Source organism: Lycorma delicatula, chromosome 9 (assembly GCF_047948215.1).
Source record: "Lycorma delicatula isolate Av1 chromosome 9, ASM4794821v1, whole genome shotgun sequence".
Classification (NCBI taxonomy): Eukaryota; Metazoa; Arthropoda; class Insecta; order Hemiptera; family Fulgoridae; genus Lycorma; species Lycorma delicatula.
Genome location: NC_134463.1, coordinates 31,993,104 through 32,017,937, shown reverse-complemented (window position 1 = coordinate 32,017,937; position 24,834 = coordinate 31,993,104). Strand labels below are relative to the sequence as shown.

General features: G+C 29.5%; 1 protein-coding gene across 1 annotated transcript in view; it reads left to right on the top strand.

Moving 5' to 3' along the window:
• The first annotated feature begins 3,485 nt into the window (after positions 1 to 3,485).
• The window catches only part of LOC142330073 (uncharacterized), a 32,395-nt gene continuing 11,046 nt past the window's right edge, over positions 3,486 to 24,834 (top strand). The window contains exons 1-8 of the mRNA XM_075375122.1: positions 3,486 to 3,904; positions 5,090 to 5,203; positions 8,955 to 9,578; positions 16,580 to 16,688; positions 19,775 to 19,888; positions 21,651 to 21,797; positions 22,422 to 22,645; positions 23,576 to 23,784. Coding sequence (XP_075231237.1) covers positions 3,839 to 3,904; positions 5,090 to 5,203; positions 8,955 to 9,578; positions 16,580 to 16,688; positions 19,775 to 19,888; positions 21,651 to 21,797; positions 22,422 to 22,645; positions 23,576 to 23,784 — 1,607 coding nt within the window. The 5' untranslated portion in view covers positions 3,486 to 3,838. The remainder of the gene's footprint in view (positions 3,905 to 5,089; positions 5,204 to 8,954; positions 9,579 to 16,579; positions 16,689 to 19,774; positions 19,889 to 21,650; positions 21,798 to 22,421; positions 22,646 to 23,575; positions 23,785 to 24,834) is intronic.

Genomic DNA, 24,834 nt, shown 5'->3' with positions numbered 1-24,834 from the left:
TTTTGACTTTTTCTACTATGCTTTCTATTTGTTTAGTTAATAAACAATGAAAATGTCTACATTTTCATTGTCTTTTATTATAGAAGGTAAAAGTTTTTTCCATGATGCCTGAATTAAAGCCCTGTCAATGGAATCCCAAGCATCAGCAAGAGAAATCACAATATTTTCAGATTAATTTTTTTAAGCACGCTACCATGTCATCATTTTGAGAAATGACTTTGAGAAGAAGGTATTTTCTATATTTAATGATAAAAAATCTTTAAATGCCCTTGAATTTTTAACTTTACCTACTACTAAAAGCTGTAATTTATGATTAACAGAAATTTTGGTAAAAGGCATGAATATAATATGCTCTTTTGATATTTTTCAACCTGGAGCAGAAGCTTCAGCTCAATGCACCACGGAGGCCAGTGAGAAGTTTATTTTGAAATGGCACAACACTAGGATCAGAAGAAAGTTTTTCTCCTTAATTGATAGACAGCATATCCTAAATGTTTTTTAAATCCTTCCTACCAGCCAGTGCTAGTTTAAATTCCTTGTCTGGGCAAAGTTCAGTTTTTGAAGAAATTTTGCCTTAAATTTTATAATTTTTTCAGAGATTGAAGTATGATGTGATTTTTCCTGTAAAAACTATAAGTACATGGACTCATCTACTGCCGTCAAGTCACCAAATTTCAGTGTTTGCCATTTGCTAGGCCCCAATTCAGGTGATGACGAGTATGACAGAAGTTTTTCTTTATTTCTTTTATATCACTAAAAGTTGATTTACCAATGTTAAATTCAACTGTCAGTTTAGTTTCAAGACGTTGAAGAATATTACACTTACCTGAAAGTGATAAAGTTACATGCTTTCTTTTTGAAGCCATTTTAAAATTTAATTAAAAAGTACAGTATAAAACTTGTTAACTTCGTACTTACATTTGTATGATTTATTTTAGTTAAAGTAAAGTAAGTCATGCAATTTCAATAAAAATTTTAAATTTTATTAAAACAAAACCCTCAACCATATGAATAGCAATCACACATCAAACTGATTTACAGAAAATAAAAAGAAACATCCACATCAGTTACTGAAATCACATTGGAACAAGATAAACATTTTCCTCTGCTACGGTATAGAATGTGTAACAAATTCTAGGAAGGAAGTAATTTGGTACTATAACATACTATAAATAAACATGAATCATATACAAGAGTTTACAACAATCAATATCTAGTCAAAAAATCAACATAGGGAGGGACATGATAAACACTCAGCAAACTTATGTCTTCTTGTAGATTTGGAAAATACCAAATGTAAAATTAATTTTTTTTCATTTTCTCGTTTTGAGTTTGGATTATCCAGGGTACGGATTATTCAGGGGCTTCTGTAGTTAAGATTGTTACACATGATTTACAAGTTACAATTTTTTTTCTGTGTTGAGGCTAAAACAAAGTAATGATGGTTTGGGATGAAAGAGGAGCAAATACTGTTGAAAGTGTAAGAATAGAATGAAATTGTTATTAGAATAAGTAAATAATTGTAAAAAATGGAGATTCATTCAATCAATGAAGAAATTGGAAAATGTACTTGAAATAGTGTTTGAGAAAACTTTGTGAGTGGCTTAACTCAAAACATCCTAGAGCAAGAAAACAGATAAAGAAAAAATATAATGTTTTCATAGACTAATCACTAGATAATTCAACCATGAAAGGATTGGTGAATAGAGTATAAACTATGCAACATTAGAGAGAGATAGAAGAAAGGAATTTGATGGGGAAACAAGGCTGAAGTATATAATGCAATTTATGAAAGATATTTGGAACAAATCAAGTATAGAAATAAAGACAATAACGAAGATCAGAGTCTGGTGGAAAATTGCAACAGATAGCAAATAATTAAAAGAGTGAAAACTAATGAATAAATAATTTTTTTTGCATTTTTTATTTATTTATATTATTAGCATTAATAGAATTAATTGTGCCCAACACATTTAATTTTAAAGATATATAATATCTAGTTCAATAAATATGGCTTTGATAGTAGCATTTAATACCTACTTCATCTCACGTGATTTATTATACTCGTATAGTATGCTACTTTCTCAGACATTTCAGGTGTTGCAGAATGATCAGGTTGTAAGAGATGCAGTTTCATTTTTGCCTACAATTAAAATGTAACTAATAACAAAAAAAGGGAGATATTGGTGACGAACAAAAATAGAAAATTATTCAGTCTAAAAGTATTGAATAAAATATATATTTTAATTATAAACTATTTTTTATTATAAAATATATTTTATTTTTATGTTGAGTAAAAACAGTAAATGATCAGTAAACCTTTGTTCTTAATATATGTTTCTAAAAAGTAGACACTACAATTCCAATCACTTTCATTTTTTTTTTCAAAATCTGGATATGCTAAAATAAATTTATAGTTAAGAATGACTGATACATGTAAAAATATTTATTGATATTTTAGTAAAACATTGCAGGAGTAACAAAACTCTACGCATTATTCTATATTTACAATGGACTTCAGGTTTTAGTGACAGAATGGCAAAAAGTAATTACATTTGTTCAGAGTAAGACAAGCTGCTATAATGTAATATAAGTTGCCTCAAATGTTATCAATCATTATGTGATATTAATAAGTATTGAATAAAAAACTAATATTTACAAAATGAAATATTCACTTTGTATAATTAAATAAGTTGTTGACAACAATAAATTAAAACAATTAAAATCATGTTAAATAATTACAATTGTATCCTCCAGTATTTCTTGCTGTTACAAGGAAGAACATTCCTTAGCTCTTAAATGAAAATAATGTAGAATTCACTAATTTTTGTATTCATCATGACTTCTCCAAAACACTTGAAAAATTGGGCTCAATGCAAGAACAAAAGAAAATAGTAAAAAGGGATGCTCACTCTCTTGAGAAATTTTCATACAGAAACTTTAGGAAAATTAACAAGTATTTTGGATAATTTACAATTACTGTTGTAATAACTTGTATGGATTACAAAATTTATTATGGCTATGTGATTTATTTACGCAATTATTGGTATTTCACTGTAATTAAAGCGATGCGATGAAAATAGATTTAAAACCATTTATTTCATACTGTAATTTCTATTCGGTAAAACTATAACAATTTAAAATTTTTATTCAGAACCTATTTAAAACATTTACCCCGCCTAAAAAAAATGTTAATATGCCTCACAATTGCTATCTCATATGCAAAGTGTTAAATTGTAACTTTAAAAACAAAAACAAAAAACACTTACATTAGAATTAATGAAACATACTTCTGCTTCTAATTTTTACAAACCTTTCGAAACGTTTAAATAAGTTACTGTTTACCTAATTCACATGTCCCAGGAAACTTTTCGTTAAACATTTTTTTTCTTCGCTGTGATTACCAATCTTGATTTAGTAGTAACAGATGATCTAGCCTACACGAACGAATACGAAATTGAGTAACCAGTGCGTAAGTACTTTAAACAACTTGTGAAACATAAACATTTTAGTTATTGTTAAACTGCTTATTATTTACTGAAATTTATATTTTTAATGGAATATTTTAAACACATTTATGTTTCGTTTACTTAGATTAAATATTTATCTTTGTTAGTAATCTAATTTCCAAGAATTACTTGAAATGATATCTTATTTTGAAACAACGCACTAACCAGATAAGAGTTAAGGTTATCCCGTTATAAAGTTTTTTGAGAAATGTTGTGTTATTTGCTGCTGTGATAAAAAGTTGGACATTTATGATTAATTGGAATAATAATAAATATTGTTATTGAAATTTTGATGTTATTTACTGTCAATTGTTCTCAGGTTTTTAAAAATGTCAAAAGTATTTTCATCCTGTACACTGGACGTTCTTCACATCTTTAGTAAAGCTTTATGTTTTGTAAGTATTGTGCTGCATTGTAAACGTTTACCATTAAATCATTTGTGTATTTTTTGCATAATGGTTAAGTAAGGTATTAATTAGTAATATCCTGCATAGTAAATGTGTAGCCATGACCTATGTAAAAATTAATGGAGTGTAGTACAAGGAATATCAAACTTTTCCATGATTTTATTACCATATTAATTACAATTGTAGCGTGTCAATTTGCCATTGTAGGCGTCATTAATTTTATTTTCATATATGATGTTGTGTTGAATTTTACTTTGTACCTTTGTAGTTTTTGGAGAAAAAAAAATATAGCCAAACTATCTATCTATAGCCAAACTATTTTTGTTTTACCATATTTTCTTTCTTTGTGTTTGAATTCACAAGCCATATTTTTCATACACAGGTAGAAGAGTGCTTTGTGCTGTTTTTCCCTAACCTTTGTTCTTGACTTGTGTTAGCAAGGCCATTATTTCTTAATTACTTAGGTATAAATTTTATAGTTAATGATTTGGTTTTGTTGAAGAAGTTTGAAATTAAGGGATGCAATATATCTACGGAAAAGTAAAGCATTGTTAGTTACAAGAAATTAAAAAAGTTATAAGACAAAAAATGAATCTGAAAACCATTAAATAAATCATAGAAACAAAAAAAAATATATGTAATTATTAAAAACATTCAAAAATGTAAAATATTTACTGTCTGATGATGTAAAGATTATTTGGGAAATTAGTAGTAGAGAGAAAACAGCATTACTATTATAACCAGGTTAGAAGTTTAGTCCTACTGAATTATGACAGACAGTAGTTATTATAATTTTTATTAATTTGACTCAGTTTGTAAATACCTGGTTCTGAATATTGAGAATTAGTGTTTTTTGCAATAATTAAAAGAATTTTGTAAGAATATGGTCATTTGTAAATAGGCTTTGTTTTAAATGTGTGTGTGATCATATTTTGCGATTTTATGTTTCAAGAAATTTAAGAATTTACGTATTCATATTTAGTGGTAAAGAATATGCCTATGAATTTGTTAGTGTGCATGATATATTAACATTGTGTTGTGTTTCTGTTTATATACTCTTATTAGGTTATTTTATGCCTTGCTATTTATGAAAATTTTTGTTTTTTCAATGGACTGTAAATATCTTCGATACTTTTACTTCCTTTTATTGTTGAAAATTGTTTTTTATTTCAGTTCCAGAATGTAGGTGCAGTGGAAGCATATAATTTCAGTTATACAAATGTTAATTTTAATCCAAATTTGGAAAAATATTTACAAGGATTTATCGCTTTGCTGGAAGAGTTAAAGGTATATTGACAGTATGTTGTTTTATAAGAATACTTTGTATTTTTGTTTTGCCATAGTTTGAATTCACAAGCCATATTTTTCATACACAGGAAGAAGAGTGCTTTGTGGTTTTTCCCTAACCTGATCTTAACTTTTGTTAGCAAAGCCATTATTTCTAAATTTCTTATGTATTAATTTTGTAGTTAAAAACAAAAACAATATTTCTTATAATTTTTAATTTAGTTATTTTCTTTATTTTTATTAATTTTTACCTATTTACATTTTACTTAGTTATTTCATATTGATTATATTTTTATTAAGTATTTACTTAATAAAATCTCAAATTAGGGGCTAGTATTTACTATCTTTTTTACCTTTAAATATTTATTTAAAAATGATGTTAAAAAACACAGTTACTATATTCTTAAGAACAAAGTAATTTCATCACTTTAAGATAGTTAAGCAATATGCTGTTTATTTTTCAGTCAGGATATAGGAAACTTCATAATACTCAGATAGCCTTAATCAGAGTCCTTGATGGTGTGAGAAGTGCCATGGACAGACAAGAAATTACTATTTTTGTTTTGATTGAGTTACAACAATGTTTTCTAGGCAAGGTTAATGTTTGTTTGCTGATAACTTACAAATATATGTAAGTTGTATGTATTTTTGAACAATTATAAATCACTATAAATATAATTAATGAAGAACTAAATAATTTTTTTAGATGGTGCTCTGATCATTGTTTAGATCTTATTATTGATAAGTGTAAATATATGTTTTTAGGTTGCAGTAAATTATTGAACAAGTTTGACTACGATTCAGTTTCTTTATTAATTAATAATAAACTCTTGGAAAAAATAATTAGAAATTTGGGTTTGCACATCGCTGAAGGCCTATACTGGGAGACACATTACTCAAGTAATCAGGGATTATATAAATTTCTAAGTTGATCATGTCTTGATGCCTGTTAGAGAAGAAATTAGTAAATAGCCTTTTATTTTCTCTCTGATTATGTATCGTTGCATATATCAGTGTAGGAAGTGTACAAACTTAGGATTTGCAGAGTTGCAGAATTCCTGTACATATATTCATAGTTTGCCTTTTGAATCTCATAGTACCGTATTATAAATCTATTGTTTGGTTAAAGATAAACGAAAATCGTGATAATTGTGTAGCTGTTTTGGCTTTTAATATTATATTTAATGAGCAGCCTTCATATTTATTTGTAAATTGTAAAAAGTTTAGGTATTTGTATTGAGTACACAAGCACTTGTTTACTTATTGCAAGTTCCCCGTCATCGAATGAGTATTTATAATAAGTCTTTTCATGTTTACTCTGTGAGACTAATAAATGAAATTGTAAAGCAGACTGATAGTTTAAAGATTGGTGAAGTTAAAAGATTTAAAGTTTTCTATAAGGAATTATTAATAAAAAGATATGATAAATGTTAAATATAAAAATATGACGTTATGGGCATTAATTTAGTAATTGCAGTGTATTGTAATCTTGTAAAGTATCTAGTAAACAAATTATTGCGGGATATTTTTGTAATATTGAAATGACCTTGATACGGATTGATTTTATTTATAGACTATTTTTGAGAAATTTTCTTCTTTGTATATTATAATATTTGAGTTTGGCTTGTAAATTATTAATTTTACATAATAAGTATATTTGTAAGGTTAATATATTATAATTTTGGGTTTTTGTTTTTAAGGGTCTCTATTAGATTTGAGGTTGAAAATTTAATTTAGAATTGAAATAGAAATTGAATTAAAATTGAGAATTTATCCACACTAAGCCTTTTTTATGTTTGTATGTATTTGAACTTAGTTTAGACTTAAATAACTTTATTCATCAATTGTTTATTTTTAAGGTAAGTTGATAACAGATGTATTTTTGAGTGATTTTTATTTTTGCATATAATATTTGTTAGATTTAGACTAAGTAATTTCATTATATTTTTAAGTTAACTAATAACAGTTATGTATTATGTTTTGTTAATATATCAAAATGAATATCTAGTGTGTTTCAAAATGAATGAATTTTAAAGTTATGTAATATTTATTAAGGTTTACTTAAATTGATAAGTTATGCATGAAATGAAAGAACAACTCAAAACACGTTTAACTGTAAGTGTTCAAACTGTCCCCCATTCATCACATGACACATATCCAGCCAATAGAAGAGTTCATCCAATACTTTAATCAGCAAGTCTGGAGTAATTGATGCGACAGTTGATTCAAGCCTGTTTCTCAAGTTAGGTAGATCAGCTGGTAATGGTGACACATACACATGATACTTTATAAATTTCCAAAGAAAAAAATTGCATGGGGTCAGATAGGGTGAACATGGAGGCACAGCACACAAGCCCTGCCATTTGGTTCCCAGCAACCAATGCAGCAGTTGAGGAGAATTTCATTATATCAATTATATATAGCATTATGCCAGTGAGGAGGCGCACTGTCTTGTTGCCAAATAAGGTTCTGTGGTTCGTATTGCAGTTGAGGAAAGAGCCGTATTCCTGTTTAGGGATTGCCAATTTTGCTACTAGCGCTTTCAAGCGAAAGATATAGGAAACATTTGTTAGCTTGCACACAGCTAAAACTGTTAGAGATTCTCTTTCATTTAATGTATGTTTAATCAATGTATATGAAACTTGAGAAGTATTATGTAGCTTTAAAACCCTGATAATTAACTTTGAAATGCACAGTATTTAAACTGGTTAGATGGAGGAGGGTACAGTATGGTCTCAATCTTGCCAGATAATAAATCAATCATTCTCTCTCTCTTTCTTTCTCTTTATTTCTTTCACACAAAAGTTCTTTCCAATTATTTTTTCTAGATTACATTTCTTCTGCCTTTAATCTTCTTCAATGCAATATTAACTTAATTCCTGCTACTAGAAGGATATAATAATTATTTATCTTAGCTCCTGATAATCCATGTTCCTCTATTCCACACTCTTCAAATTGAAGTAAAGTATTTAAAATTTCTTTTCAAAATGTGTTCTTCCTTTCAAAGCATTAAAACTAAGACATCAGGTTTGTGCTTCTGACCTTCCCCAGTAATCATGCCCTTTTATTATCCCTCTGTTAAAAGAACTTAAAACACAGATATTCAAATCTGTTTTTTTTTTAATTAGTTGTACAATATCGCTTCAATTATGAAAATTTGTTGGGATCTTTACCACGAGCATAAAAAATCAATTTTTGTGAAAATAATTTTTAAAATTTACACAATATAAAATTAAGCTTTTGTTTACTTATTTCCTTGAGCATTTTTTTTTTTACGTCTTGCTGTTAAAAAAAGCCCCTGTTCCAAACAAACCCATTACCTGACTTTTCCAAGACAGTTGATTTTTTCTCTTATCCCATACCAGTAATACCAGTTTTAATAAAATGGACATGGGAAGTTAGTTATAAACCATTGCTGAAATATTTTATTTTTTATTATGGAATGTTTATGGGTAGGATCCCCATATATAATGATTGTGAAATGATTCTTCCTCTACTTAATAAGTTTTGAAAAATATATTAGTATCTGTTTGGCCTTAAATGTTTTTCTGAGAATAATATTTACCATGTCAATGAATGATTATAGTATGTTACCGCTAATCAAATGAATACAGGTACTCCTGTTAGTATAGTAAAAATTAAATTTTTACCATCGAGTAGTTCATAAAATGTAACAGTTTAAGAACAACCTTTTTCTTTTGTGATGCTTACTTTATATATATAGAACTATACTACTGCTTTTAATTTACAGATAATTTTGGAGAGACTGTACGATGAAAGAAGTAAATTATTAGCAAAAACGCATGAGTATGCTGCTGCATTAAATAACAAACTTTCAAATTCTGAAAGTTACCCTAGTCTTCAAACTTCAATTAATTGTGCAAAAGCTGCAACTAGTACTGATATACTTGTTACAAATGAAAATATAATTGGTAATGGTGATCAAATTCATGTTGATAGTAATCACTTAATTGCAAATCATAATGAACTGGATGGTATTACATTTAGTAGTAATTTAATCCCAGATAATACTTCATCGCTTGTTACACATACAGATTTTAATATTAATTCAAGCAATAAAATACCAGATAATCAATATATTGATCATCATGGGAGTGATTTAACTCCTGGTAGTCAGTTAATATCATCAGCTATTGAGAGTCTTGTACAGGAAACTTCACATCATGAAGATGAAGATGATCCATTAAATTCTGAAGATATAACGTTCCGTTCATTAGATGTCATTAATCAAGATAATATTGATAATGGAAATTGTAAGACTGATTGTAACAGTAATACAAACAGTAATAACAGTACTAGTAGTAATAGCTGGAGTGAACCACAGAAAATTGCAAGTGATAATACTAAAGAAAATGTAAGTTAATCTCAAATTATGAATATGTAATTGTATGCAAAAGTTTTATTACTTAAGATTTCACCCTTAGAAATAGTCGCATTGATATTAGTCATAACATATTTACTGTCAAGGTAGAACAAAGTTGTCCACTGTATTCGATGAATTTGATATGATTACTTGTGCTGTTTTGCTGTTACAGGAACAGAATGTATGTAAATCACAAGGATTAAGCATTCATGGGTATTCCATGAAATAAATTAATTTAAATTTAATTTTTAATATATTTTTAAATAAATTTTAATGACAAATGTAATAAAATTAAAAAATTTATGATCATTTTTTCTTGTGTCAGGGCAAATAAAATAAATATATATATATATATATATTCTTATACATATATAAAATACTTATGTAAATACCATCGCAATCAATACATTTAATTTTATAAATTCCACACAGCTTGTTTATTTTATTATTTTTGTTTTTTAAATATTTTATTGTGGCTATTAGGTTTGTATGCTGGTTTAAATATTTCTTTATTTTAAGTTTTAGTAAGGTTTTCAATGGTATTAGTGTATTTATATATTTCTTTATGTATGTGTTTTTACTTTTTTGAGATTATTTATTGGTTGTAAGGTAGTTATTGTGTTTTGATAATTGCTTCTTTTTTAAATATTATTAATTAAAGTAGTATTATATCCATTTTTATAGGAAAAACAAATAATCTTTTAACTTAAGATTTCTTGAGTATTATAGAAAATATAAAAAAAAAATATTGGTTTATCTAATATGGCAGACCATTTAATAAACAATAAATGCTCTATTTGGGACAAATTTAGAAATGTTAGAAATTAATGAAGATTAGATAAAATTAAATATATTAGAAAAATATTACATGTATAAATACAAAGAGAATTTTAATTTCATAAATGTTATATAATGCTTGAGGGGGACAGTCTTATAAAAACTGCAACAGATAGCAGCACTCATATAATAAATTAATATGGAATTTTCATTATTCTAGTGTTTTTAATTTTTAATAAGCATTTAATTAAATATTTCAATCATGACAGGAAGCAGGATCCTGCAAAATTACTTTCATGTTAAAATTAAGGTAAGATACATCTTGTCTCAATATTCTGTACTCGGTGGTTTATATGAATAGAAATTAAAGTGTAATTTAACAGTACTGAGGAATAATATGATTTTAAAATATTAATTTCAGTAAAATTTTATACATATACATATATTATTAAAGTATGGCAACCTTTAAATAACTTTTCAGTGTTAATACATAGTAAAATTAAATTCAGCAAATGCACCTTAAAGGCTATTGAAAAACAAAAATTTTAATTTGCATTAAATGATAAGTACACTCCCAAGTAGTGATCATATCAAAAAATGGATTGTGTTGAGGTAGATACATTGCTAAATTTTATTTTTTAATGATTCACTCTTAAGCAGTTATTTAAAGTTACTGTAAACCACTTTTGATGCTAGCTGTGAAACTAAATGGGTCACCATTTTGGTTAGAGTTGCCAAAGCCGAAACAAAGTCTTTAACATCAAAATTTCTATTTTTCAGTTCTCTTTAAAATGATCTTCCCATTTTTATTTAAAAGTTCTGAGATGCCCTCCTTAGGTGTTTATAGTTTGGTAGTCTCATGATGTAAAGTTGATTATTTAAAAGGTAGGAGAATTTGCTAAATTCCATTTTCCTATGTTTAACTATTGAAAAGTTACTTAAGACTTGCCGTACTTGGTTAAAATCCTGAATATTGTTCAGTTTCTTTATAATGCATATATTTAAAATACAAGGTGGCCCAAGATAAATCAAACCCAAAGCAAGCAAAGAACACATGAACTGTAAGGTGATGTAATTATACAAGTAAGTGAAAGACAAAAACCTATGTACATGGGTTCTTCCGTCACTACAGGTACTGCTAGAGTTGTTGACTGCTATGGTCCAAGCACAGTTTGACTCGATGAATCGCATTAAGTGCAACTTGTTACTTGTCCTGTTGAATGTTTGTTTGTGATTGCATTGCGTATATTCTGTTGCAGTGTGTCAAGAGTTCATGGATTTTTCTGATAAACCTTGCCCTTCAAGTTGCCCCACAAATAAAATTCACAACTAGATAAATCAGGGAACCTTAGCGGCCATAGTTCCATCAAGACAGTCCTGTCAGCTATGAAAACTGAACTGAGTCAGTTTTCACAGCTTTTTACCAGCAAAAGGTTGTTCACAAAAACATTAATTCACAAAACATTGTCTGGAGTCAGTTGCTGTATGAAGGGATGGAAGACGTCAGCAAAGTAACACGCTGAATTCACTGTGTCTGAAGAAAATAGATCCAATGATTCTCGTCCTCATCACAGTGTTATTACACTCCAATATTTACATCATGCAGTGGTAGCCCAAATATTTATCATGGGTTTTCGACAGACCATTATCAAGAATTTTACAAATTAATGTAGCCATTGAGGTGGAACCACGCCTCATCCGTTATGAAGTAGAAGTTTGGATTGAGTAAATCACATTCAATTTCCTGCAGTAGCCATGTTTTATACCATACATGTTTATCGTGGTGTATGAGCTTTAACTTTTATAAAGCCATTGATCTTGTATGGTTTTGGGTTCACGTTTTTTAGGATGTGCTGGCAAATATCTTCTTTCTGCGCCTTGGGTCTTTTCACAGGTGGGTATTGATGCTTCAATACCCACCTGTATGTAATATTCTACCCTGTATGTAATATTCTTTGACAACAAAATATACATATTCATATGTGTGCGTGCACGCGCATGAGTGCTTGTGTACTGATGATTGGCTTTATCTCACAACTGCATTTCTTTCACAGATACAGGTCATGTTCCCCCTCCTTTGCTTTTCCTCTTTTGCCACTCAAGGTCATTATGTGTCACAGCTCGCATGGCTTTCAAAAAGTTATTGCTGTTTGCTAAATCAGATACACTAACACTTTTGGTTTCTCCTCTCCAGTGCCCATTTTGGTTTATCTTGGGCCACCCAGTATTTACTCATAATCACTACTGCAAGCTAACGTCCAATTATAGCTGCCTTATATTTTTTTAGAATGAGAGATGAATTTAATTGCATATGAAAATTGACCTGTACAAGAATGTAGACAAAAAGGTATAATCATTACTAAATATTCGAACACTTTGAATTATAGTCAATTGTCCAACTTTGGTCCTAGTATCCTGGAGCCTTAGAGGTATTAAACAAATTAATTTTGAATTTTATGTACTTTTTAGGTAGATTACCTATACATTATTATATCATCATAAAATACAAATATTTAATTACTTAATAAAAAAGAAATTAAAAAGTCCTTAAAAATGAAGTAATTATGAAAAGTAAACAAATTGTGATACTGTTACAGGCTGATTATCTCGAAATGACCAGTGAAAAGTTTAACTGTCTTTCACTTCCTTTCTATCGTTCAGCAGGGGTGTCTCTTGCACAGGCGAACAGATTGGCCCAAGTTTTCTAATATTCTTGCGGCCAGGCTTTGCGCTTTTGCTTGAAGTTTGGACAAACTCCTGTTAGAATCTGGCAGAGGGTTTTTTTTCTGCAGTAGGTAAAGCTGCTAACCATTCCATTCCATTCCCCAAGGTATGGGTCAAGGGAGAGTTGCTGGTTGGTGGACTCGGGACTTGAGCGATGAAACAGATTGTGGGCCTGCTCTGGAGAGCCACATGCACCTCTGCTTGCAGACTATTGTTGGAGAAGGACCGAGTATTTTCATAAGGTTAGGTCTTCTAACCATGATTCCTGGCACTCTTTTTTACAAGAGCAGGGAAATAAGGACCCATGGGGTGTCGTTTTCAGATTTCGTGGGCTAAGAAGAAAAAAGACATTCTCTTCTGTCAGCTCTCTCAACCAAGGATGGAGTTGTAAAGATATGCTGAGGTTGGTGAAACCTCATATCATCAATGTGTTCGAAGGGAAGTCACAGGTTTTCACTCTGAGGTCAGTCTTCTGAGATTACTGAGTTAAAGGTCCATCAAGTGATCTGAAGCCTGGCTGGGGATAAAGCCCACGGATATAATTGTATCATGGTGAAACTCTTTATTTGCATTATGATTCTTGGCCCCTTAGTAGGATTTTTAATAGAATGCTTTTCACTGGTTATTTCCCAGCTTGTTGGAAACATGGTGAGTTGAAACTGCTCTTCAAAGGTGGTGACAAGGACCCCACTGTAAGTTCTTCTTGCCAGCCTCTGATGCTCTTGCCTGTTGTAGGTAACGTTTTCGAGAAGATCCTGTACCTCTGCATTAATAGTAGATTGACTCTAATTGTTTCCTAATGGATGGCCAGTATGGTTTTCACACCCTGGCAAGGGCACAGAGGATGCTATTCATAGGGTGCTAGATGTAGCTTCGGCCAGTGAGTGCAAATATATACTCTGTGTCTTTTTGGACATATCCAGGGCCTTCAGTAACTTGTGGTGGCCCTCTGCATTGTTTCAGTTACAGCAGTGTGGTTGCACGCAAAATGAGATACTCTCTCAAGCTATTTCAGCAACAGCATTATCATCCTTTGTGACAAAGGACAAAAGTAGGGAAGTCCCTGCCAAAAGGTTGTCCACAGGACAGTGTTCTAGATCGCCTCGTCTGGATAGTTGAATTTGACTGATGCGGTTAAGGTTGCCCAGTGGTGTCGCATCATTGCTTATGCCAACATCGGATTGCGGCTGATCGACGGAGACTTGGAATGAGATAAAGAATTAAGAGCGACCCAGGCATGTAAGATACTAAGGTTGTAAATTCTTCAACATAATTTGATTTTCAATGCAGAGAAAACCACTATGATGTTTCTGAAAGGACGTTTAGCCATGACTCGTCACCCGTGAGTCGTGATGGGCGGCATTCCCTTTAGGTATTACCGTAAAGAAGAAACTTCAATTCAAGGGGCACCTTCAGTTTGTCACAAGGAAGGCTATTGATGCTTTTTTTGGTGTTTGTAGGATCATCCAATCCTGATTGGGGGTTAAATTTCTGTACCATGCAGATTCTTTACAAAGGTGTCTGTGTGGCCATAATGCTGTATGCTGTGCCCTTCTGGGATCATCTTATGCAATTTCAGTGTTATAGGATGAGCCTAGCATCTTCTGTTAGCTATTGTTGGGGGCTACAGAACTGTCTTGCAAGAGACACAGTCTCTGTAATCGCTGGCACAAAATATCCTAGCTACGAAACATAGCCAGCATTATATTTCTAAGAAGGAGTGCCGTCTTACTCCTGGGCATATGCAAGAGATTGAAGACCAAGATTTAGAATCTTGGCAAGTTAAGTGGAATGAATCTTCTACTGGATGATATACGCGTGGTATATTCCCAGATGTTAGAGGTTTGCAAGTGTTTAGGTGGGTTTCCCCCAATCAGTATATAACATAATTTCTCTCAGGACATGGTGCCTTTAGGAAAAGTTTGGCTAGGTTTGGTTTGGTTGATTTGGGCCTTTGCTTGGACTGGGTCAATGATACTCTGGACCAACTTCTTTACGTCTGTCTTCAGTACGAGGCAGAACGTACCAAAGTTGTTAGGGAGCTTTTAGAGAGTAAATTTCTTTCTGGATCTACGGGTCAGTTGAAAGACTCGCAGAGAATGGATGATAGTGGCTGGCTTCCCCAGTTTCCTCACACTGTACAGATCAGCTGAGGGGGTAGAGTAGTACCCCATGTGGTTAGGGTCTGCCTGGTCAGTTGATTGGCCAAAAGTGAGCGCATTGGCATCAAGCCTCTGTTAGTTTGAAGTATGTTTGTAAGTAAAGTAGCAGAATTGCTGTCGGTGGGACAGCGACTGCACTACTGAGAGTATGGTAGTCCATGCAGCTGAGATGTGTAGCGCCGTTTTTGCGAGGGGGTAGCACCATCTTGACGATGGTAGTTTATTATTTGATGAAGTAAATCACGTGGAACTCTGCAATGGAGCTGAGTGGGAATTAGTTAAACGTTTAGAGTTTTATCATGTTGAAATCACTAAGGGAACTAGGTCTAAATTTCATCATTGCGATCAACATTTCTCATGGTGTGCATTATTACTGAAATAATGGGTGTCTTCCCCTACGGGAGTTGGGTTATTGATCCATACCTGACATTCGTCAGAAGTCAGTATCATCTTTATCCTCATCAATTTCACTTTCTGAATTTAAATAAAAAATTGGATCATTCAAATTTTCATAGTGGATTTTTATATTCAAATTATTAGTTTGTTCTTGTAAAAAAATTGCCTAGTCAGAATCTTTAAGAAATGCTCACAAATCGGTTTTGTTGTTGCTGTATTAATTCCTCATGTTAGACTAAGAACAGTGTTCATTCATAACTAATATAATAATAAAATCACTAATAAATGTTGTTTTTATTTATATAAAAAGTATAGATAGTAGTAATAGTCTCATAAGCATTAATGACTTTGCAGACAACATAAATGATTATTTTATTTCAACTTAAATATAAATGTGAGGCTCATTTTGTTTTTGTGATTTCAAAGATTTTGCATAGCATTGAAAAAAATGTGAATAATTCCAAATGAAGTGAAGATTGATCTAATGAGTATATGTTTTATAGTAAGTAGATTAAAAGAATACAACAGCATTTAATGTCTTAGGTTTCAGATTGTTAAGGCTGGGTATTTTACATATATGTTACGATAAAAAGATTGAATTTGATAATCTTATGAGATCGTCTCCATTTTGCATTTTATAATATTTATTTATGGTTCTCTGTAGTTAAAAATATCTATAAATAAACTACAATTCCCTATTTATAAAAAAAAACTGTACCTAGCATAAAGTGATCAGACTGTATTTGTTGTAAATTCAACCATTTGAATTTTATTCATATTTCAACGTTTTTTAAATTTTCCAAGATGTTACTTCCAATTATGAAATGTTATGTAATGGTAACATTTACTGGTTCCTGTAGGTCATTAAATTTTTGGATTTATATTTTTTTATATTGCTTGTGGTTATTTTATCAATTTATTTATTTTTTATAGGATGTTGGAAGAAGTAAATCTAATGATAAACAAGGTTTTACTTGTAATATATGTAATAAAACATTATCATGTAAATCAAGTTTGGTATCTCACAGTGTAATACACAGTGGTAAGTTTTTATATGTTTCATTTTTAATTCAATTGTCAATCATGATCTAGTATCTTGATTCACCATTAATCCTTAAAAAAAATAATAAAACCAATAATTTTCTATGCCTGTAGATTTAAAAACTATAAACTTCTCATGCAACCTATTGATTTTCATGAATAGCATCTACAAACAAAATAATATCCAGGGTACTATTTAAAAATAACTATATTTATATTAGTAAACAGATTGTTTTATAAGTTAACAATCGGCTTTTAAAAAAATATATATAATGATGTTCAAAATGTAAGCAGTCTTGTCCATCTGAATTTCATTTAATATTTCAGTCACTTCTTTTTCTAATACTTTATATCTTCACTGTTTTTCAATTTCTTTTATTTTAAAGGTTTGAAATTATATTACGTTCCTCTTTTCTAATAACTTTATTTTCATTTATAATGATACTTTCTAAAATAATTCCACATCACTGGAGCCAAGTGTAAAAAATGTAGCCTTCATAATTTCATGTTGAATGAATTATGAGAAGCTCATACAGTAAGTTTCATTTTTAATCTTCTAATTTGTTTAAGCTTTCACTTTTAAATCCACTTAATGCTATTCTTGAATATTTTTTTTTTATTTTTCAAAACACTTCTTTTGATAGAGTTTTGCCTATTTGAACTGATAATAGGTGTTTTAATTGCTCCTAAAATTTGTTCTTTGTTAATTTCATTAACGCCAGAATCTGCTTAGTCAACTTTTCATTTTGTCTTTGTAATAGTAGGTTTCCTCTCTAGGGATTTCTTAATGTTCCATCTGTACAGTCTTTTGATTTATTTTAATGTTGCCATCTTCAGTATCGTCAGGTAATTCTATATCAGATTTTTTTAACTACTTAAGAATTCATGTGGGATTGAAAATTTGTTCTTAATTTTAAAATGTAAATTGAGGAAATTCACATTTCATTGTAAAATTCTAATGAAATATAATTTTACTGAAACTAATCTTTTTAAAATTCATACTATTCCTCTGTACTGCTAAAATATATTTAAATTAATTAAATAAACCTCCCAATCACAGAATATTGAGATGAGACATATCTTACCTTAATTTTTCATGAAAGTATTTTTGCAGGATTTTGCATCCTCAGTCATGATGGAAATAAATCTATTATTGCATCATAAAAATTAAAAAAAAAATAATATAGTGAAAAATCACATAATAATTATTTGAAGCAGATGATCTTACAAAAACTGTTACAGAGCATCAATTGTTTAAATTAATATGTAATTTTCATTATTGTAGGATTTCAATTTTTAAATTTTTATTATGCAGTAACAGAATTATTTCAGTCATTACTTGAGGATGCGGGATCCCATGAAAGTACTTTCATGGAAAAGTAAGGTAAGTTATGTCTAATCTCAATATTCTGTGCTAGGTGATTTATTTAATAGAAATATAGTTTACAAGGTTTGATAAAAAAATACGCAAAATTTTATTTTTTTCAAAAAATCTTTTTTATTGATGGTATTGATTTTGTCACCTTCAAAGTACTCCTTTTCAGGTTTAATACATTTGTACCAATACTTTTTACAATCTTCAAAGCACCTCTGGAACACAATTTCTGGTATGGTGTTTAGCTCCTTCAGCCATTCTGTCTTTACCTCTTCAGTATTGGCAAAATGTTTTTCATGGTTCTTTTCAACTTGGGGAATAGGAAGAAGCCAAAGGTCATGTCTAGTGAATATGGAGGATGAGACATCATAATGGTGTAGTTTTTGGCCAAAAATTCATAAAAAAGCAGTGAAGTGTGAGCAGATGCATTATCGTGGTGAATTGTCATGAATTGTTTTGCTATAAATTGCACATTGCACTTTGGAAAAATTATATAACTTTAAAGTTGGTACAAATTCAATGTTTGGAAAATTTAAAGATTTTACATCCAGTTTGAGTTATAAATCAAATAATAAATTGTACATAATTTATTTTATTCATAAAAGAACATCTTGCTGCTAAAATGTTACCCATTAAGTTACAATTCATTCTTAATTTCATCTGTAAATTTAAAGCTAAACATCTGGATCTAGATTTTTTTCTACTGTATGTAGGATATAATTGGATCATAATATCATTCTTTATTTTCCACAAAAAGTTGTGTTTTAATTATCTAGAGAAATAATTTCATTCAAGAGTTTTTGAGTAGAAAAATGAATTAAAAGTTATATTTCATAAATAATCTTCAAGATGCAAAATCTTTAATTATAATCGCTGAATTAAAAAATTAGCCCATTAATTGATATCTTCACTTCAAAAAATGAATTTCTTAAAAACAAACAGTGAATGAAGAAGATTCATTAAACAGTACTGATAAAGCATTCATATTAAAATTCAACTTTGTTGAAATGAATGAAAAACAGACTATTGCAATATTTAAAAATGTGTGTATTTAGATCCTAAATGAAACAGATTATTAATATTAGTGGACAAGTCATTTGTGTTTGATTGAAGAATAAAAAACATTATTTTAAAATTACTGATGTGAATTTAAATTTGCTCAGGTTTATATTTTATTTGTTATCTGTTAAAAGAAATATTCTATCTGGATGTTATTTCTATAAAACCCAGAGAAATTATTGATTTTAAAAAATGATCGCACAATGTAACTCCTATCTAAAAATACTGGATTAATGTAATTGTGGTTGATTGCGAAAAAGGAATTTTCACACTTACAGAGACACCACGAGAATATTATTTTGGTATTTTAATCCACCTGTTTAAGTAAATGAACATTATCAGCAGTGGTAATATTTTAAAATATAAAACAAGCTTCTTTAAATCAAAATAAAATTTTGATGTGTGCCATGTAAATTTTGGCCTCTTTTGTCTTATAAGAAAGGATTGAAAACCTTTTCTATAAAGCATATTTGTCTAAAAGACAGTATGTTTATAGTTTTACCAGACAGTCCACAAATGTGTTATCACTGTAGGAGATTGGTTAGAGGCTGAAGTAGCTATGTATCAGTCAGATGAAAAGTGTTTACTGAACATTAAATTCTTTAAATCGATTTTAGTTATTTTTCACTATTGTTTGTAAAATTTAATTACAGGTGTTAAACCTTTTTGTTGTGAACACTGTGGCAAATTATTTACAATGAGTTGTAATCTAGCTGCCCATTTAACAAGGCAACATAATCTAAATACTGAATCAGCCCATTCATGTCGTAAGTATTAATCACTTTTTTTATTAACATATTAATTTTTTCAGTAGTATTACTACCATTGTTCTTAATATCCTTTGATGATTTATTGTATTATTAAAGTTCAGTATTTCAGAATAATCAGAACTTCAGGACTAGAGAAACAGTTTTATTGTGCAGGTATCTGTGCTATGTATAAAAAATTATCTTTATTAAGGTCTTTGAATTTTAATGTTTTTATATTATCTTATAATTTTTTAATCAAATTTAATTTTTATTTGTATTTTTAAAAAGGTATCTGGATTTTATATATTTTTTTAGAAAAAATATTCAAGCATTACAAGTCGCCTACAATGTCACCAACATCACAAGCGCTGTTTGCAATGCTCAAGCATTTTTTGACATCATCTTTAGAAATAGCAATGCATCATATAAAATGAAATATTTTTTTTTGGAAATAGCATCTCATTCCGATTTATCTCTGAAGAATTCTGAAATCTGTTTTCTTTTAAATGTCATTTTATTCTTGAAAAGAGGAAAATTAACAGGGAAGTAGTTCTGTTGAATAGTGTAGTTAAATTTGTAGAATGTTACAATTAGCAAGAAATTCCTGTACAAGTTGTAGTGGCTAAACAAAGTTTGCCATTCAAATGTTGTTTTTGTGCTGCACTTCTCAAACACTACAAAACTTGACAGTAATATTTCTTTGTTGATTGTCTTTCCTGAAATCATATTCATGATGCACAAATCTCTTTGACCAAGAAACCCACTGCCAACATCATCTTGACATCTCTAGCATTTTTTTTTTTTTGTGGATTTTAGGCTCTTCTAGTATGGAGACTTGATTTTAGTTTCAAGATTATACCCATAAATTCACACCAATTATGATAATTTTTATTAAGTGCTTGTTGTTTTTAATCCACTGAAGAAGCTCAAGTGAACTACAAGACACTGTTTTTTTTATTCGTCAGATAAAAAAAAAATGTTTTTTTCATGCAAATTTGGTACAATTGAAACACATGAGATCTGTCTCATGCCTGATACATCCTATTAATGAATTGAACTGAATAAAACCAAATAAATAGTATTTATCTTTAGATATAATATCAAGATAGTTTTGATTTTTGGGTTCTTTAAGACTGTGGCATCATTGTGGATTCATAATTCTGTCCTTAATGTTAAGTAAGTTTTTTGCAAAGTTCTGACCAGGTCTGATGCAAGTTTATTGCTGAATATCCTCTGATGTGACAAGAGGTACTGCATCAGTTTTAAGACACTACTAAATCTTCCTCAAATAAACCAGAAGGACACTTTGGCAGATTTATTGTAGTGTTCAAGGTCAGCCTGTGACAAGTATCCTCCATGTTCAACTCTCGCTTATACTAGTAATCAGATACTTGTTATATTTTTGGCTTAGCACGTTTCTTTGACTTTTTTTATCTTTTCTGTCAACTCTATAAAGTTTTAATAGGACTCATCTGTATAGAAGTATGACAGTGAAGCTAAATAACATATTTCTATGTATTTTAAATGGATTGATATTAAAACTTTTCTAAAAAATTAACTAATCTCTGGATACTTATTTTTTTATTTTACTTGATGAAAATCCATCATGTTTTTTTATTTTTACTAAATTAATTTATAAAAAAAGTGTTTTCATTTTCTTTTTGTTAAAAAATTAACATCACTTTTTATTTTAACTAACATTTTTTTATTTTTCTTTAGTTTGTAATAAAGTGTTACTTAAAATATTATGTAATGTACAATGTAAAATCTAATTTTTCAGCTGAATGTGGTAAACTATTTGTTCGTAAATCAGCATTAGATACTCATTTAGCTGGACATAGAGGTATCAAACCATTCTCCTGTTACATTTGTGGGAAAAGTTTTACACAGAAGATAACCTGTGATACACATGTATTAACTCATACACGTGAGTGTTTTAAAATTTTCTTGAAATTTATTATTTATGAAAAAAAATTGTTTTGGCTTTGAATATGATTTTCTGCTCTGTTGTTTCACTGTTGCAAATTCTGTTAGTGTTAAAATAATTGTTGAAACTAAGACAAAATTCTTGCAGTTTTGGTTTTTTTTTCAAGTTACATAATTCTCAGTTTTTTATTAGTTAATGATAGTAGTTGTCTTAGTGTGTAGTTATTGTTTTCTTTTTGAGATTAGTCCATTCATATCTTAACTTTTTTAATTACCTTCATCTGTTTTTTTGCCTTTGAAAAATCAATATATTTTTTATTGCTGAGATAATCATTTGTATTATGTACAAGTATGTTTGTCTTGGATATTGCCCATGACAATATTGTTCAGAATTTTACTTTATGCTGTGTGGTTCTAATGAATTACAAGCAAGCTATGCAGCATTTTTCATTGCTTTTTGATATTACTATGAATTGCATACAATAGAAATACTTTTTTTACTGTCTGTGTGGTATTATTTTTCATTCTTCTCTGTTTACCACTTTTCCTTAAAAGTATAGAGGTTTTAGTTTTTTTTTCTTAAGTAAGTTTAAAAAACTTAATTTTTACTTTTTTTCTTTTTCAGGTAACTACCCACATTCTTGTAATATTTGTTCTAAACGTTTTACTACAAAATCAAAATTAAATTTTCATAAAAAGAAACATGCTGAACTGCAGTATTCTTGTTCATTATGTGGAAAACAGTTCTCTGCTAGACAATACTTAAATGCACATTATAAATCTCATAATATTGCTACTGAGGCTGCACCTTGTTGTTTAGACCCAGTTTCTGAAAATTCTCGAACGCAGGTATTTAAATTAAATTTTTTTTTAAAATATAAATGCTACCACTTCATAAATATGGTCTTAGAGTAAGAGAGATTATTTATATCATATTTATAAAAACTCATATTTATATGTAAATTAACATAAGGCTTATTAACATAAGCCTCTAGACAATTTTGTTGATTTTAGTTTCCTAGAAAGGCCATACATTCATGTACAGAAAACGTTACAGAGGATCATGGATCAAACTAAACCTTAAAATGACTTGATCATATAATATGATTCCCTCTCTAAATCAGTTAAACATGCCTGTTCAAATGAGCTTTTAATAATATAAACTTGCATACATTTATATATCAACTACAGTATTCTTGATCTGGTATTTCAAGATAGACCAAGGAAAGTTAGGTTTGCTGTCTTTGGAAAGGTGTTGAATATGGAACAGGTGCCAATTTCTAAAGTCTGGATTTCATTTAATGGATATATACCCATTAAAGATAACAGGTATTTTTCATGAAACCAGCTGAATCTTCTTTTCATGTAATCAGCTTAGTATACCAGCATAAATTATACATTTCACTATCGGTAAGTCCCTGTCTAATATTAAAAAAAAATCGTCATTAATCTTTGAATATAAAATAAGGCTTTTGTTGTTGATTTATTGTAGTGCTCTCCTTCCCCTTTGAAGTAAATTACCTAGGCCTAGGGCGAGTCCTAGGTTTCAATAGTGACAGTTCAGACTCTCCTTAAAAGTAATAAACATTTTAGGTATACATTCCAATCAATAGAGAAATCTATGTATTTTTAGCTTATCAATGACAAAAGATGACTAGATAAAACATCTGAGGTATTTAAGCTTTAATTGGCACCTTACACTCTCTGAAAATAATGTGTTTGAGAATAACGTGCTGAAAATAAAATTAAAATAAGTTATTTATGTAAATCTTTTTTCAGGTGATTGAAGTATCACAGTTTACCTGTCCTCAGTGTGATTTAACTTTTAAATCACAGAGAGCATTGACGCGGCACACAAAAACTAAGCATAATCCTCTTACTACTTGGTATCATTGTAATGTTCCTGACTGTAATCGCCCAGTTAAATCGTTTGCAACTCGTAATCAGCTCTCTAAACATAATAAACGTCATCATAGTGAAAGTTCCAGGTTTGTTTATTGATATCAATTCATTTTACTTTGTCTTAGTTGTTTCCTAGGTATTTACCTTACAATATTTATTTGTAATGGAATTGCTCATAAATTCTGTTGGAGACATTTTTTTCTTGTAATTGGTGTATTATTTTTACTAATATACATCCAACTTTATTTGTCATACAACTAAATATTTAGAGTTTTTTTCAGCCATTTTAGCGAATATATTATTACAAAATATTATTAGTTTGGCTTGACTAATTTTTATATTTTTATTTATAATAAAACTGAAATTGAAGATGTCCAACATTGTGAGTTATATAAAATTAATATCACCGTAGATATTTTTCTTGTTTATTAATTGTTTTTATTGATTTTTTGTTTTTGATTAAAGAATAAATGAAACCTACTCATATCTAAAAGAAATTGTGGCTTTTGTGTACTGTTTCTTTGGTGATGGAAACAACTTTCATTTATTTACTTTTATTGAAAATTTTATTTATACAGAGCATTTCATTTTAATCACCCCAGGCAATATTCTCATAAACTGTGCGCAATAAAAAAAAATGACTTAAACTAAAGTTACTCAGATTGGAGGGGAACACCTCATGGTGACCTTGGATTTTACCTTGACCTTATTTCAAGGTTAACACTATTTTTTTTTTCAAATGGAATGACCTGTTTTTGACCACACCAATGTAAAGAGCAAAACATTTTCCATTGGAATATGTGGTCACACATATGACCTTAAACTTTTTTGAAGGTCATATGGCCATAAATTTGGTTTAGAAGTTAATCGCATACGTATCCAATTAACACAATTTGCTGATTCAAGACAGTACCAGACAACTTCTTACAACTTAGAAACCAGTGACTGTAAATATCTGCGCAAAGAATCCAGTACTCATATAACACTCAATGATGGTTAACTATATGACCTTGAGTAACTTTTGTTTAGGTCTATTTTTTGTATTGTGCGTATAGTTTACTACAAAATCGCCTAGGGCGATCAAAATGAAACATTGTATATAAAATTTTAATATAAACTACCTAGTACATATATAT